The following is a 15,658-nucleotide window of genomic DNA, read 5'->3' on the forward strand; positions in this document are numbered from 1 at the left end:
CTTTTAGGTCTTGTAAATACTGTATGTGTTACAAGCGAATTTTGTTTTTGTGTACATGGTTTGCATAAATCTGAAATAAAAGCTTTGAGAATCCCAGCCAATGTGCGCGTCAATGTTCATTGGAAACAAAACAAAACAAACAGGAAGTCACTATCCACCTCACTGCTTTTATTGTTTGAGTGGCCAAATCACACCAGGGTTTAGTCATTGACAGATATCAAATTAATAGATAAAGCCTTACAAACCCACACTAGCCATAAAAATCAGATGTAAAGCCAGTACAAATGAATATTAAGTGTGTTTTTTTAAGAGGTAGTGTTAGTAGCAATAATGACACAAATCAGTGCTTACATTTGAGATTTCACAATGTTACCACTGTTTATTTCAACTAATTAGCAGCCTAATAATGAATTAATCATCCTTGTTAGCTTATGATACTATTCCTGGTGTATTTTTGTCTTGAAGTCTTCTTAACAAATGAATCATGTTCAAGCACTAAAAGACTAAAAGTGTCATCAACACAGATGTGCTCACAGCTGAAGTAAACTTCGGTCAGTGGAAATGTAAAGTGTGCTAAGCTGTGGGAGACCAACAACTATGAATTATTCACTCACTTGTGAGCATGAGTGGAATAGTATCTGTTTACAGGTAATAGGTGATAGCTGCTGTACTTGATACCTCACACAAACTATGCCTCTTTGTTACCAACAATAGGAAGAGATGGTCTATTGTAAACATTGTATACAGCAGTCAAAACTCATTATGTAGCTTCTTCTTTTTGGTGACTGAAGTATGAACACTATCTAAGAAGTCATTGTAATGTAAACATAGAAACCACAGGACACTTGAGGGCCTCTGTCAAAACTAAAATAGCATTACAGTTCCTGATCACTACAAATATTGTAGCCATCTGATTGTCTAATCGCAGCGCTGAAGCATTTTCTCTTGAATGTCTGCAAGCTTGTATTTTTTCCATATATTCACCTTTACATTTATTTTCTGCTTCTTTTCTTGGAAAAATTAAAAAATAGCATTGTCGTACCTTGGTGTCTTTCTGAAATATGTAGCTCTAATGTCCACTCTCTGTCCTCGCAGCAGTCAGCAAAGGATGTGAACTTTGACCAAACAATGTTTCATCCACTGAGAAAGTACTCAGGCGCTCTTTACTAGGTGTGTGCTGGATGTCTTGGATCAGCCGTACGTCTCTACTGTCTCCGCCAATGCTCTCGTCTGATGGTTTGGGCTGAGTCTCTTTATGTTGGGACTCTTCCTGGCTTCCATCATCTGACCTGGATGCTGTGAAATCAGTTATTTCTGTAACTTCTCGACTTTTCTCCCATGTTTCATCTGTATCTTTCGCTTCTTTGGCCTTCACTTCAGAGAGCCCTTCTTGATTCGTTGATTGCTCACCGTGCTCTTCTGTTTCAGATAAAGGGAGAACATCTTTTATCTCTTCAACCGCTTGTTTTCCACTCAAGTCTTGACCAATAGTTTTCTCTTTCGTTTGGTTCTCAGAGATGCTCTCAGGTCTGCCACTAGTTACCGAGTGATGAGTACCTGCAATGCTTTCCACCTCTGTTTTCGAAACATCAATTTGCTCAGTGTTATCCTTAACTTTGTCTTCTTCCAGAGATCCTCTTCTTTCTTTGTGCTCTTCTAAACTTGCATCTTGTCCTTTCACAGATGCTTGTTCATTCTCAGCTTCTGGCATGAAGTCTTTCACCTCAGTCTCCTGCAGTGTTTCTCTGACTTCCTCACCAACTCCCGAGTGATTGCTCTCAAGCTCCGACTTCACAAGTTCCTCTTTGGTTCTGTTACTCGACTCATTTACATCTTTTGGTGTTTGCTCTTGTTCTGTATTTTCAGACACCTTCACCACTTTCAGTGGACTCCCTGATCTTGGCAGCTCTGATGACTGTGTCGCTTCTTTATTGGAGTCACACACTGGAGTGTCTGATTCCTTTAAGTCCTCTAAAGGTTCGGCAAACGTCTCAAAAAACCTGGATGTTTGATGCAGGGTCACCCAGTTTGTGACCAGATCTTCGCTGTTTTCTCTCGCTAAGGCGTCTGGGGTTTCTTCACTAACTACAATGCTCTCCTCTGTGTATTCCTTCTCGATGTTTTGGGTAAGCGGTGTTGACTGTGCCTGAGGTTTGAGCAACACACTTGCTCCTTCTTCTGAGGCCTTGCTGGCCTCCTCTGTGTCTCCATTTTCTCCGTCGGCAGCAGAGAAGTCGACTGCGGTAGCTTTTATATCAGCATGTCGTTGTTTGTCAGGGTCCGAGTCAGAGGGTTTGTTGGACTCATCTAACTCATGAGCCGTATCATCTAAATCCAGAGCTCTGGGTATTGATGATTGTGCTTGCTCACCTGAAGAAGCAACTATGATCTCAGTGACATTACTCTGGACTATATTGTTCTTGCTGGTCAAATCTGTATCTCTGTTTTCATGATCAGGTTCAGATATGTTGCCATTTACATCTTGTTTTGTTTCCTCACCGTCCTTTCTGTCATCTGATTTTGATTCTTCTTTTATTTCTACACCGGATGTCTCTGGCTCAGAGTTGTTTTTAATAGATTCATCTTTCTTTTCTACAATATCATCTCCTTCTTTAGACTCACTTTCTACCACACTGTCATCAGGAGCCTGATCAACCTTCGCCTGATTAACCTTGTCCTGATCAGCTGTGTCCTGATCAGCCTTGTCCTGATCAGCATTGTCCTGATCAGCCTTGTCCTGATCAGCCGTGTCCTCATCAGCCTTGTCCTGACCAGCCGTGTCCTGATCAGCTGTGTCCTCCTGATCAGCTTTGTCCTGATCAGCCGTGTCCTGATCAGCCTTGTCCTGATCAGCCTTGTCCTGATTGACTTTGTCCTGATCAGCATTGTCCTGATCCGCCTTGTCCTGATCGACTTTGTCCTGATCAGCCTTGTCCTGATCAGTTTTGTCCTGATCAGCCTTGTCCTGATCAGCTTTGTCCTGATCAGCCTTGTCCTGATCAGCTGTCTCCTGATCAGCCTTGTCCTGATCAGCTTTGTCCTGATCAGCCTTGTCCTGATCAGCCGTGTCCTCATCAGCCTCGTCCTGATTGACTTTGTCCTGATCAGCCTTGTCCTGATCGACTTTGTCCTGATCAGCCTTGTCCTGATCAGCATTGTCCTGATCCGCCTTGTCCTGATCAGCCATGTCCTGATCAGCTTTGTCCTGATCAGCCTTGTCCTGATCAACCTTGTCCTGATCAGCATTGTCCTGATCCGCCTTGTCCTGATCAGCCGTGTCCTCATCAGCTTTGTCCTGATCGACTTTGTCCTGATCCGCCTTGTCCTGATCGACTTTGTCCTGATCAGCCTGGTCCTGATCAGCCTGGTCCTGATCAGCCTGGTCCTCTTCATGTTTTTCAGTGCCATCTTTAGACTCCACAGTTACTTCTTCTCCCTCTTTGTTCTCATCTCTTGTAAGTTCTTCAGTTTTCATCTCATCTTCTGTATGTTCTGCTGTTTTCACGTCTTCTTTGCCTTCAGTTTGAGCCTCTTCCTCATCCGTGTGAGTTTTATTCTCTGCTCCTGTAATAATCTCTCCATTTTCAGCATTAATTTCTCCACTTTGACTGTTGTTGCTTCCTCTTTCGGTTCCGTTCTTTACATCTTCAGCCTCTGTTGCATTGTTTGGCATCTCCTCAGCTGTTATAGTCTCATGTGCTACATTTGCATCTTCAGTATTGTTTAGCGTCTCCTCCTCCTCATGTGCTACATTTTCTGCTTTACTGTCATTGACACCCTCTGACTCAACAATATTTTCATCAGATATTTTCACGTCATCTTTACCTAAGTCTGAATCTGCACTTTTCTCAGGTTCTTCTGCAATCTCAGGTATTTCTTCTTCCTCTACCGTCTCATCAACTTTTTTCTCTTCTGATTCTTCATCATCTTTATTCATCGCAGCTTCACTTTGCTCCGCTTTGTTCTCATCCTGATCTTTCTCCTCTTTTTCTGCCTCATCATCTTTTTCCTCATCAGCAGCTGTGTTTGTCTCGCTCATCATTTCACCCTCATTAGTTTTATCAGTTGCAGCTCCCTTTTCTTCAGATTCTCTCTCGTCATTATTATCCTTGACACATTCACTGTCTTCATTTTTCTCTGTTTTATCTGATTCGCCTGCCTTCTCTGCAGCTTTATCTTCTTCACTGTGGGCTTCCACAGCTTGTTCATTTGCCTTTTCTTCAGTGTTTGTGTCGCTTTTAGCCAACTCTGAAATGTTTTCCTCGTTTTCGACCCTTTCCTCTGTCTTACTCTCATCTTTCTCATCTCCTTCTGTCTTATCTTGATCATCCACTTGGCTTTCCTCACTATTGTCACCTTCTGTTTTCTCATCTGGATCTATTTGCTTTTCTTCCTCTTCCGATTTCTCCTCTACCTTATCATCTACTTCTACAGACTTTTCTGTCTGCTCCTCTTCCAGATCAGACCTTTCTTGTTGACTGTCATCCTCCCTAGCCTCTACCTCTGACACCTCCTCTGCTCCCTCTACTTTAATCTCATCTTTACTGCTCTCGTCTTTTGCTATGTCCTCACTTGTTTCTGCTGTTTTTTCAACCGTGGTGTCTCCGCTCTCCCTTTCTGATTCTGCAGCTCTGTCTTCGCTGTCTCCCTCCTGCCTCTCCTCTGTGTCGGCTACAGGTGCCTCTTCACAGTTGAGGGCCTCTCGCTCCTCTGAGGGCTCTGCTTTCATCTCCATTGTCTCGCTTGCTGTCATCGCCTCCGCCTCTGCATTATCAGGCACTGCTGTCTCATCAGTCTTTTTATTCGGCTCTGACACCGATGACTCATCCTCCTCGCTGCTTTTTGCCCCTTGCCCCGTCTCGTCGGGCTGTGTGTCAGCCTCCTCTGCAGTTTTCTCCTTGTTTTCCTCGTCTTTCTCTGCAGCGTCATTAGATTTAGCTGCTGCATCTTCTTGAGGTTCTGAAGTCTTGTCATCCTCAGCGATTTCCTCTTCGGATACAGGATGCTTACCTGTATCTTCCGATTTATCATTCACTGCTGTGTTTTCTTCTGACGCAACATTTTCACCTTCCTCATCTATTTTGACCTTTTCATCTTCGGTACCATCAGTTTCGCCCTCTTGTTCTTTTGGATCAGACGTCTCTTCCTGATGTACCACCCCTTCAGCTTCACCAGACCTTTCTACGAGGGTCTGTTGCTGTTCTGTAAATGGCACAGATCTCTCCAGAACTGCATCTGCATATACAATAGAGAGATTGTTAGTTTTTTAGTTAAAGAGCTGTCCTGTGTGAAGCTTGCTGATTAATTTTAAAATGAAATTTGGTACCCTTGTTCTCTTGTTCACTGCCTCTTTCTGTGGACTCCTCCTCTTCTTCGGTGCTGGTGTCGCTCAATTCGGGCTCAGAGCTGCACTGGGGCTCGTTCAGTATGGCCTCTGCCAGCTTCTCCTGCACAGATTTGGCTTGGGAAACAAAAAGGAACATTCAGCAAACACTAAAACAAGTACAGCATGAACTGAGCGTGGAAACGCACGATGCTCGGATGTTAAAATGAATGAGGCAGAATTTGAACAACGCAAATGCAATGAGAGAACTGAGCCATTGAAGAAACATTCAGCCATGAACGATCTTTAATTTTTTTCAGGTGCAAACATGAGGAAGCAACACAACATGCAAAATGATAATTAACATGCACAGAAACAAACGAAAAACAAAAAGACACATAAACAAGCATCATTCAGTACACAACCAAAATGAAAAACAACAATACAAACTTATAAGACCGCCTATTTTAAACCTACTTCATGTAGTGTTAGGATGTGAATTTGAAACTCTAGATGTTGAAAAATTTAAGTGTTTTGTACAAACAAATTTCAGGATCCCAGGCGCACAGTTTGAATGTGGTGCCTACAATTATGGTTATCATTAATAATACATTTTCTAAACCTGTGTGAGTTTTACATTTAAATATGCAGCAGCTCCTCACAGCTGCATACTTGTCATTAAAAATACTGGGACAATTTTTACATCAGTGGCAGCATCCTCCTCCTCTTCTGATTGCATTTTCACCTCCTTCAGGCTTCTCCCTTTGTTTTCAGCACTATATTTTGAAATGTTTACATATTTTACATACTTTCTCCCACTACACAGTGCAAAAAAACAAAAACATAAGTTAGAAATCGCTTTCTTTAAGCCTTAAAAACTTTGTCAGGAGTGCTAAAAATACAATCGAAATATTGTTATAGGTGGTTTAATATTATTCATTTCCAAACATTTTGAAACTCATTTTTAATAAAACTAAACTTTGACATTAAAAAGCAGATCAGACAGAAAATCATCACACACAAACAAAAGAAAAGAAAAAAAAAGATAAAAACACACAAGTCATTTTTCCACTATTAGTACTGTGATTTATTGTGTGAATTATTTTGTTGTTTTGGGCTGTACACATCGGCTCCCGGCCCTGACTGAGACTCACATAAAGCCCTTGTTGTTATAATAGTGGAAAAACCTCCATTCAAGATGGACCCATCACTCAGGTAAAAAACTCCAGACCTCGACTTGTTGGTTCATACTCACCCCTCTCCTGTTCCTCCTCCTGTTTGCTTTCATCTACAGTTTTCTCAACCTCTTTGTCTCCTGAGGTGTCATCACTCTGTCTATTCTCAGTCCCCGAGGGGACGCTGGTGTCAGAGATGTCTATCTCTGTGCTGTCTTCCGCACTGTTCTGTACGTCTGAGTCTTTAGGCAGCGCAGACTCGTCCTCAGTGGCTGCAGATTCTTCTGGATTTGGTTCGTCTTTCTCGTCTGGTGGAACAGCGGTTTTCTCTTGACCATTCTCTTTAGGTTGCTCTGCTATCTTTTCCTCTTTGGAGTCTTCAGGGGCTTCGCCATCACTCTCCTCTCGGTCGCTGCCTGTGAAGCTGGAGCCTGAACGAGACTTTATGTCTGTGCAAGGATGATAAAGTATTTTAAATTCTTTAACAGAAAAGTCTCCTCTTGAAGTAGGGAAATACATCATTAAACATTTAAAAAGATGGTTTGCTGGTTGTAGAGTGATTTTGTCTTGAAATATTAAAAGCAATTATTAAAAAAAATAAAATAAAACATCTATTTTACTCTCAGTTGTTTTGTACCTGAGAGATGTGCTCAAACAACAGATTTCACCCACCGTCCTTCTCGTCGTCCTCAGACTCGGAGGCGTCTCTCTCTTTAACCTTCCTTTGATTTTCACCAGATGGCGACGGGGATTGTTTTTCTTTTGTCTCGACATCTTCTGCAGGGCCCTCATCGTCTGCTTCAAAGTCTTCCTCATAATCTGAAGAGGAAGGTGCAGGAAATTCATAAATTCACTGAGACACAACGCATGGAAAACATCTGTGACGTCTTCTTATTGACGCAGTCATTATACCGTCTCTGACTTCCTCCTTCCTGATGTCCTCCTCGGCTGCTGTTTCTTCTTTGACTTCAGTATCCATGGCCTGTGGTTGGCTGGTTTCACGCTCTGAATGGTTTGCAGCATCTGCTGCGGTCCTCTCTGTTTTATCTAATCTAATCTCAGGAGCATCCTTTGGGCTGATAAGTGATTCCTCTCTTCCTCCATCCTCTTTGACCCTTTTTGGTGGAGGAGTGGGTTTTTTGTCCAGTCCCATTGCTATGATGCATCTGATAAAAATACCATAACGCTCTGTTAGAACTCACTTTAGAAGGATATTTCGAAAATGCTTATTAACTTTCTTGCTGAGAGTCTGATAAGAATGATGCCACTGTAAAAACTTTTTTTCAGAAACAGAAACAAAGCTGAAAAAAAGCCACTGGCTTATTTTTATAAGTTAATATGGTGAGGTTGACAAGGAGCAACACTGGTAATGATTTGGAGTGATGTTTCTAGACACCTAATGAATGGAAGTCCGATATTTGAAAGTATTATCTGGCTGTTAAGCTGCTAAATGCTCCACTATTTTCACCAGGTAGTCCCTAACTGTGCATTTCTGGTGTTTATTGCTGGGTAGAGAATGTACAGTTGGTTTTGAATTAATGAATGAGTTTGTTTTTTAACCAAAAGCTGCTGAATATAACACTATGAGTGAACCACAACAGTAAAGTAGCTGAAAGTTGAGAGAAAGTACAAGGATGGGTGATAATTCTTTATGGGTTGATCACAGTCGCAGTTGTAGTAGTCATCAGATAAGTTGTTAATATAGGCTTCAACAGGAGGAAACAGAAAGTAAGAGCTAACCTGACACACTGTGTGTTTTAAAGTAGGCCTTACTTGTAGCAGGGAGAAGCCGCCTCTACGCCGGAGAAGCCAAAGTGTCCGTGCCTGCCGCCGAGTCTTGAGCCCTTCCTGTGTTTAAACTCACAGCAGGAGCTCAGCCGCTCCACCTGCAGCCCGTTCAGGAAGAAGGTCAAGCTGAAGGGGAAACCTCTGTGTCGCCTTGAAATGAACTGGAAGGTCTCTGAGGGAAAGATTCAAATCACACACAATGAAACATACAGAAATAACTCCATGTAGAGTTCCCTATAGATTGTTTGCTCAAAGGCTCTTGTACACAGTTCTGTTATCTAAATGACCGCCCTCCCTGTGTTTGCTCTGTCAACAGTCACAGACATCTAACAAACACAACCACCCATCCTCACACTGACCTCCCTCGCGGAGCAAGCCCTTGTAGACACACAGGTTCTCTCCTCCACAGTGTTGCTGAAACACTTTGACCTCATCTCTCATGTCGCTCAGGTCGTGGGAGAGATGCACCGATTTACCAAAGTACATCATGTTCACAGACACTCTGCTCTGGTGCACAGAGCTCCTCAGCATTGGGGTGTCCTGTATGGGGGGAAAAAAAAGTCAAGTCGTGGTCAGTTTGATATCAATTTAATCCAGTTTAGGAAATGATTTTAACCCCTTAATCTTAAATTTGACTTCTGCTGGGTCAATGCATCTCTTGGAAATCTTAATTGTTGTTCCTAATTAACCCAACGGGGCGACAGCTTTGTTGCTTTGTTGTGGAAAGTTTTGTTGCCAGGGAAAACAAAAAGAGAGATAAAGACCTCATTGACGTCAGCACCACTGGAGGCAGTGGTAGGACGTAGTCTGCGGCCTCTGAGCGTGCCGCTGGGAGTGACCTTCACGCCCCTCTCTTTCCTCTTCGTGGCTGGAGGCACAGGTGTGACAAAGTTGTTGATGACTGGGAGGCAGTAGGGTGAGATGCCATGGCAGGCCTCCATTGTGGTCAAACGTCTGCGGGACTCCTTGTCCATCTGGGAGAGTTAAGTTAACAAAGTCATAATGTGAAATGAGTCAGTGTATAAGGTAATGACGATGTGTGCACAAAAAAAGTAAAGCCAGTCCTGAACACCCTCTGTACGAGCAGGCACATGAATGGGTGAATGAATGAGAGCGAGTCTCATGTGTCACAGCCTCACAGTGCAGTTAAATGGTTGGTCGTTTCCATTGGAGGAATCGAGGAGTCTGTAAGGGGAGCTGCGTCTTAGTGAAGCCGTCGTGCTGTTACTGTGGATCGGCTTCAGGCGCACCGGCCTCTGCATCTTTCCTGGAGCTGTGTTGGGTCGAGACGACCCCGGCTGCAGCACAGATAATAAGCAAAGAGTCAGTCATTGTATATGTATCACTATGGAAACCAATAAAATATGGTGTATAAACTATTTTAATGCAATTAATACAGGCTGTGAATTGCGAGTGTTTACTGGCTTAAAATATAAAGTATATTTATGCATAATTCAGCATCATTTAGTGTGTCACCACCTATGCACGCTACAATGTGATGTTCTACTCAATATGTTTTGTTATTTTAATTCAGTGTAGTTTCCCATGTTGCCTGTTTCTATCATTCTACTGACTTTTCTTTCTCCTTTTTTGCTGAAATTCATAATAAATGACACGACTGATATTTGCAAATGCACATTAGTAATCTCCTTTATCTGCCTTGATATTTTATCCAACACTGATATACTTGATATATTTCAAACAAGCCTCCGCCTGCTTAAGTGTGAGATGTTTGCAGACTTAAGAAGAGAGAGATTTCATGCAGGGTAAAGAGAGATCAAGACCAGGATTACCAGTTATATTTATTTTGGCATCAAGGTCTGTGGCTTTTTATATTTCAAGGATAACACATGTCTAATCCCGTCACTCCACTTGAAACACAGAGCAAACAGCAGCCGAGGCAGCTCTTCAAACTTAAGTGTCAGCGTAAACATGCATAATCATTTTCCCTACAAAGAGACGCTCATTGCCTGAAATAATACTTTGGAGTGAGTTTGAGTGATTCAAGCTGATCTTAATTTTTATTTTTTTTGCATCGAAGGGAAGTTCAGCTGTCTTGTCTATTAAACATGACACCTCAGCTGCAAAGGGAAAAACTAAACTGACAACCATAGGTTCTGCAAATTAAAGGAATAGTTCAACATCATGTGAAATGTTGCTTAGATACGAAGATGGACATATGTCTGATTGGTAGATAAATCTGACCTGGAGTCAGCACACGTTAAGCTTAGGTTAGGATAGCTAGACTGGAACTGGAAGACATCAGACAGACTGAAAGCCACAACCTATACTTCCTTTAATTGTTTTAACATTTAACATTTTATTTAGAGGTTTTGGAAGGCTGATTGTGTTACCTGTGGATAGAGTCTTTATGCTAACTGGCTGTGACTAAGTCTTAATTCCTAAAATGTTAAATTATGAAACATTAAATGTTAAAATTCTAAATACAAACCCAATATCTCACACATCCGCTGTCTGACTTTAACCAAAGTCAGTTTTGAGGGATGATGCGTTGCAACACTGTGTTTTTCAGCCAATAGAGAATCTAAATTATACCTCATATTTTTATCTTGTATAACACAGGTCTGATTGACCGTGTCATCTTAAACTGATTGGCCTAATGAAGGTTGTTTAACGAAAAAGGTCGAAGCATTTAAAAAACGTTCTTTGCATGAAGGAGATGCAATAATTAAAGGTCAAATTTCACTTGATTAAGAGCTTGGATCAGTGTTGTTCTTATACAACTGCGTTTATAATATTTCTTCATATGTTATCATCAATCAGTGCTTCTTGACTGCAGTACTTTGCTTTTTAATTATACATTTTTTTTGTACGGTGTTTATTGTTATGCACCGATACACCGAGGCAAATTCCTAAGCAATAAACCTGATTCTGATTCCTGATTGGCTAAATCATTGTGATCATTCACAGCAAACTAAGAGTGATATTACAGATATTATATTCTCAGATGTTTTGACTCACAGACTCGGAGGATTCAGAGTGCTCCCCCTCTGGCCCCGAGTGCTGTTTTCGGAGACCCCTGGCACCCGTTGGTGGGCGTGGAGACAGGATACGGATGATGTCTTCTTCATACCTTTTAGAGCGCTCCACCTTCCAAACAAGACCGTTCATTAATATTATTACCATTTATTTGTGTAGCTACTGTATATATATATATATGAGGAGTTTTGTTCCAAACTGAGATACTTATTAATAATGGCACTGTAAATAATATTAAATGCTAATGAGTCATTTGTTTACAAAACAGGCCAGCAAAGCAGTGTTTAAATGCAAATGATGTACCTTGATCTTATGCACTCTTTCCCTCCTTGCAAACTCCTCCAGTCTCCTTTTGATCTCTATTTGATGGACTCGCTTTATGGGAGGGGCACAGAACAAATTGCTGTCATTTATTATGCAAGGAGAGGCTCAGATTAGCTGACAAAGTGAGTTTTTTTTTCTTTCTTTCTCTGGTTCATTTTAATTCAGTCAATTTTGTTTATTTAGCGCCATATCATAACAAAAAAGTTATCTCATGACACTTTCCATACATTGAAAGACCATACTCTTTATAGTATTATTTACAGAGACCCAACGATTCCACCCTGAGCAAGCACTTGGCTCCCACCTCCATCTCCAGCACCTTGTGGAAAATGGCCTGGGCCAGGCATTCTCGAACGTGTCTCTGGTGGGCTCTCTGGATCAGCTTGTGTCTGTACTCTTTGTCTGGAACAATACGCCCACTCCTGGTGATCTGATAACGACAATATGTGTCAGCAAGGTTCAGTCTATGATGGGTTTGGTTTTTTTTGAAGGTGGTTAACAGTGTTTTCAACAACAGCTGATGAAATGTGCAGAAATACAAAATCATTAAAGGCTGTAAAAACACATTTTTCAATCAACAAAGTCCCACGGGGAACACACTTTTATGTCAAAAAACAGTTTGCATGAGAGATTTTTATATTTGTGCAGCCACTGCTGATCAAATCTGATCAAATCACATTAACATAGACGAAGATGAAGCACAGTTTTTGGAGTTAATTGGTCTTAATTACTTTCAATCTTTGTTTTATTTGCTTTAAATCTGCCAGATAAAACACATTTCCTACATTTCCTTGGACTTGGAGGAGCTTCCATGTTACTGGAAATTGATGGAAACTAACTAATAACCAACATTTAATAAAATATGATTACTCAATAGCAATGCCAGCAATTGACTGACCTCACTGTGAGTGATTACAGGCTGTCAAATGAGTGATACTGTATTTTTTAAATACTAAATGAGATCATACCAAGCACAAACTCAACCTCCTGATAACACTTTTGACTTTTGTACAATTCAATCATTTTGTCTGTAAATTTTATCTCCCTAAATGCTGTTTCAAATCCTCCACACTTCCAGGATATAACCCCCTTTAATATATCTTTATTATACTCAATATTCTACTGAGTTTAACAGCAATAGCTCCCACCGCAATAATGAGGACGTGACCTTGGTGTAATCAGTAGTAGCTATGGCCCTGATCATCATCATCACCATCATCACTCTGTAGACGTACCAGTCCTGCTCTCTGCAGGTGTCTCCTGATCCGGGTGTTGCTGAAGTATCCAGCGAGGTGTTTGTCTGTGAGACTGTTGTAGGCTGAAATGAGTCTAGGGACACAATAAAAAACACAAAAGAGACACTGACATAATCCCAGCTAAGAAAAGAGGACTCGCTTTATGAAAGACATCTGGACTTTCACCAAATTTGTCCTCTACTGGAGTAACTCGAGACTTCTTGATTACAGTTAACAAAAAAAACAGAATCTTGATCAAATGGTTTAGTTTGACACAACACACCATGTTTGTTGTCCTCATTAACGAGACATCAGCTCGACCACAGCCGGGCTCGTCTGAAAGTGTTTTTCCAACACAGATTTGATTTCCTCCTGCATTTGTGTACGGGACGAAAGGATCTTACAACTATAGGTTCTATTACCGGTGTCTGATTACGCACAGGAATTACACTTAACCCTGTCTGCCTCCTCTTTGTGCAACTGGCTCATTTGTCTCATGTGCTCCTCAGCTTTGGCTGCAGATTTCTCTTTGAACCACAACATGGTGGTTTAACTACCTCTTGTCATTTTATACATGCCTTTCTCTAAAACAGTGATGCCCTCGGGTGTAGCATGGCACCGAAATATATACTGTGTTAGTGTGCGCCAGACAAAAAGTGTTGAGGATACGAACTACGCTTCTGTTTCACCTTCTTTTCTTCTGTTTTATCTTAGTTTTAGTCACATGTAATCATGCAGGTACAATCATAATGATTAGTAACCTAACAGTAGTATTGACGTATTGCTTAAAGTCACTTAAAAATAGTTCATTGTGTGTCTGTGGGTGACCATATTGCTGCTACTCGACTACTACTAAGTTAAGTCCAGTACTATGCAAGAAAACTTCTGACAACCTTTACAAGTGCTTTGAAATGTGCTTAAGTACAAGTATAATATAAGAAACAACATCTACAACATGTACTACTATTATATTACAGGATCATTATTACTGATGCATTAATATGTAAGCAGTATTTTAATACTACAGTCTGAGATGGAGCAAATTACTTCATACACTGTTTAATTCATGAGAATGCACTTTATTTTTTTTTTATTATGAACTGTTTTGACTGTAAAATCTTAATCTGAAAAGTAACTGACGCTGTCAGATAAATGTGGCAGAGTATTTTTAATATTATTACTTGATAAAATATACTTACCTCCAATGCAGCATTGGTAACAGTAGATTTGAGTTATTGGTATAGATATTTTACAACCTCTTTGACAAACAAGTGCTTATATTATTCTCCATCTTTGTTTCTGCTCTTTATCTTTTGTATATTTTATTTTTGTATACTGTTTTACAGTACAGACATACATATCCCATATCTTTTTACAATAGCAGTGTTTTTTTTTTGTTGTTTTTAAAGTAAAGTTTATTTTATTAGTCATAGGGGCCTATTGGTAGCACAACAGTAACATTAGCATAACTCTAAAGTTAATTAAAAGTAGTCAACTGTGTCCCTGTGTTTATTTTAATTGCTAGACAATTAACTCCCATACTTTATCTGGATTCATAGGTTCATTTAATAATTTGCAGGTAATTAGAAAAATAGGAGAGCAGGACTGAGTGAAACAAATAAGAGCATTACTCACTGTAGGTCTACACACTGACAAAAACAAGTCTGGACACAGACGATCTCACAGCCACAGTTTAATTGAGACCTTGATATCAGCTCCCTCCACTCCACAATATAAAAAATTAAATTGCACCTACCCTGGGCTGAGGTGACTCATGGTTTTACAGCTCGGACTCTCTTTAAAATAAAAAATAAAAAAATCCCTTCACAGTGTTAAGAAGGGTAAGAAGAAGTGTCGTGGACTCGGTCTTCTCTGAAGAAAGTCAATGTAAGGTTGAAACATAAGCGGCAGAGTTGTTTTAAAGTGCGGCAGATATTCAGCCGGACGGAGGCTGCGCTGCTCCCAGAGCGGAACTGATGACACTCTCTGGTTGCCATGGGAGACCACGTGACCATGCTGCCAGTGCAGGCTGGTTTCCACTTACAGAGAGAAGAAGTGTTCAGATCCTGGACTTAAGTAAAGACAGTGATACCACACCGAGAAAATACTTTATTACAAGTGACAGTCCTGCATGCAGAGCTCTATACTCAAGTACTCATGATCCCTGTCAGTGTTTGACTGTTATTTATATAGTATAATATATATAATATAAATATTTTTTGTTGTTGTTGTTTTGTTTTTTTTTACCAGTATTGGTGCCTCAGTTTGTAATTACTTTATTTACTTTATGTACTGGTCTATAACAGAGAAACAGCCTGTCCTGTTCTCATCTTTGTGACGATGCTAGTCCAAGAGGCTTTTAAAGAGTTTGTTTACTTTAACATTTCATCCTTCAGTTTATCAAAAACACTCAAATGCAAAATCACTAAATTCAGAGATACATGGGGGGGTAATCTGAAAAGTAACTAGTAACTAAAGCTGTCGGACAAATGTTTGCCTCTGAGAAGTAGTGGAGTAGAAAAGGTTGTTTTTTTTGTAAAAAAACAACAACAACAAAAAAACAAAACTTGCAACTGTGGTTGTCAGAATTTTACCATAACACATGTGGTATAATCTTTTTGAACATTACAGTAAAAGGATATTAGCACTCTTTGAGATAAGGTCGATATTTTAGTCCATGTTTTAAAATGTAGATTTTCACTAGAAAAAACTGCCACACTATGCCATTAAAATGTTACGATGTTTTACTGTAGAATTAAAAGTCTCTGCTTGTCTCTTAAAACACTGTTTTATTCTGTATAAATTCCAATAAA

The 15,658-nt window shown here is 40.5% G+C and overlaps 1 protein-coding gene across 1 annotated transcript; it reads right to left on the reverse strand.

The window, feature by feature from the left end:
• Nucleotides 1-64: 64 nt before the first annotated feature.
• Nucleotides 65-14,877, reverse strand: erich3 (glutamate-rich 3). Its single transcript, XM_027289831.1, has 14 exons — nucleotides 14,602-14,877; nucleotides 12,846-12,939; nucleotides 11,915-12,040; nucleotides 11,590-11,661; nucleotides 11,269-11,397; nucleotides 9,426-9,584; nucleotides 9,051-9,260; nucleotides 8,646-8,826; nucleotides 8,272-8,458; nucleotides 7,411-7,664; nucleotides 7,171-7,317; nucleotides 6,579-6,947; nucleotides 5,327-5,461; nucleotides 65-5,235 (listed from the first exon to the last, which is right to left on the reverse strand). The coding sequence occupies exons 1-14, from the start codon at nucleotides 14,619-14,621 to the stop codon at nucleotides 1,070-1,072; spliced, it is 6,249 nt and encodes a 2,082-aa protein (XP_027145632.1). The 5' UTR covers nucleotides 14,622-14,877; the 3' UTR covers nucleotides 65-1,069.
• Nucleotides 14,878-15,658: the final 781 nt, after the last annotated feature.

This window comes from Larimichthys crocea, chromosome XVII (assembly GCF_000972845.2).
Source record: "Larimichthys crocea isolate SSNF chromosome XVII, L_crocea_2.0, whole genome shotgun sequence".
In the NCBI taxonomy this organism is placed as follows: Eukaryota; Metazoa; Chordata; class Actinopteri; family Sciaenidae; genus Larimichthys; species Larimichthys crocea.

Excerpts from the sequence above, each read along its gene's own strand:
- erich3 (XM_027289831.1), bottom strand. The coding sequence starts at position 14,621 with ATGAGTCACCTCAGCCCAGG. Across the intron at positions 7,318-7,410 it reads GAAGGAGGAAGTCAGAGACG|ATTATGAGGAAGACTTTGAA; the intron begins GTATAATGACTG and ends CTTCCTCTTCAG. Across the intron at positions 6,948-7,170 it reads TGAGGACGACGAGAAGGACG|ACATAAAGTCTCGTTCAGGC; the intron begins GTGGGTGAAATC and ends ATCCTTGCACAG.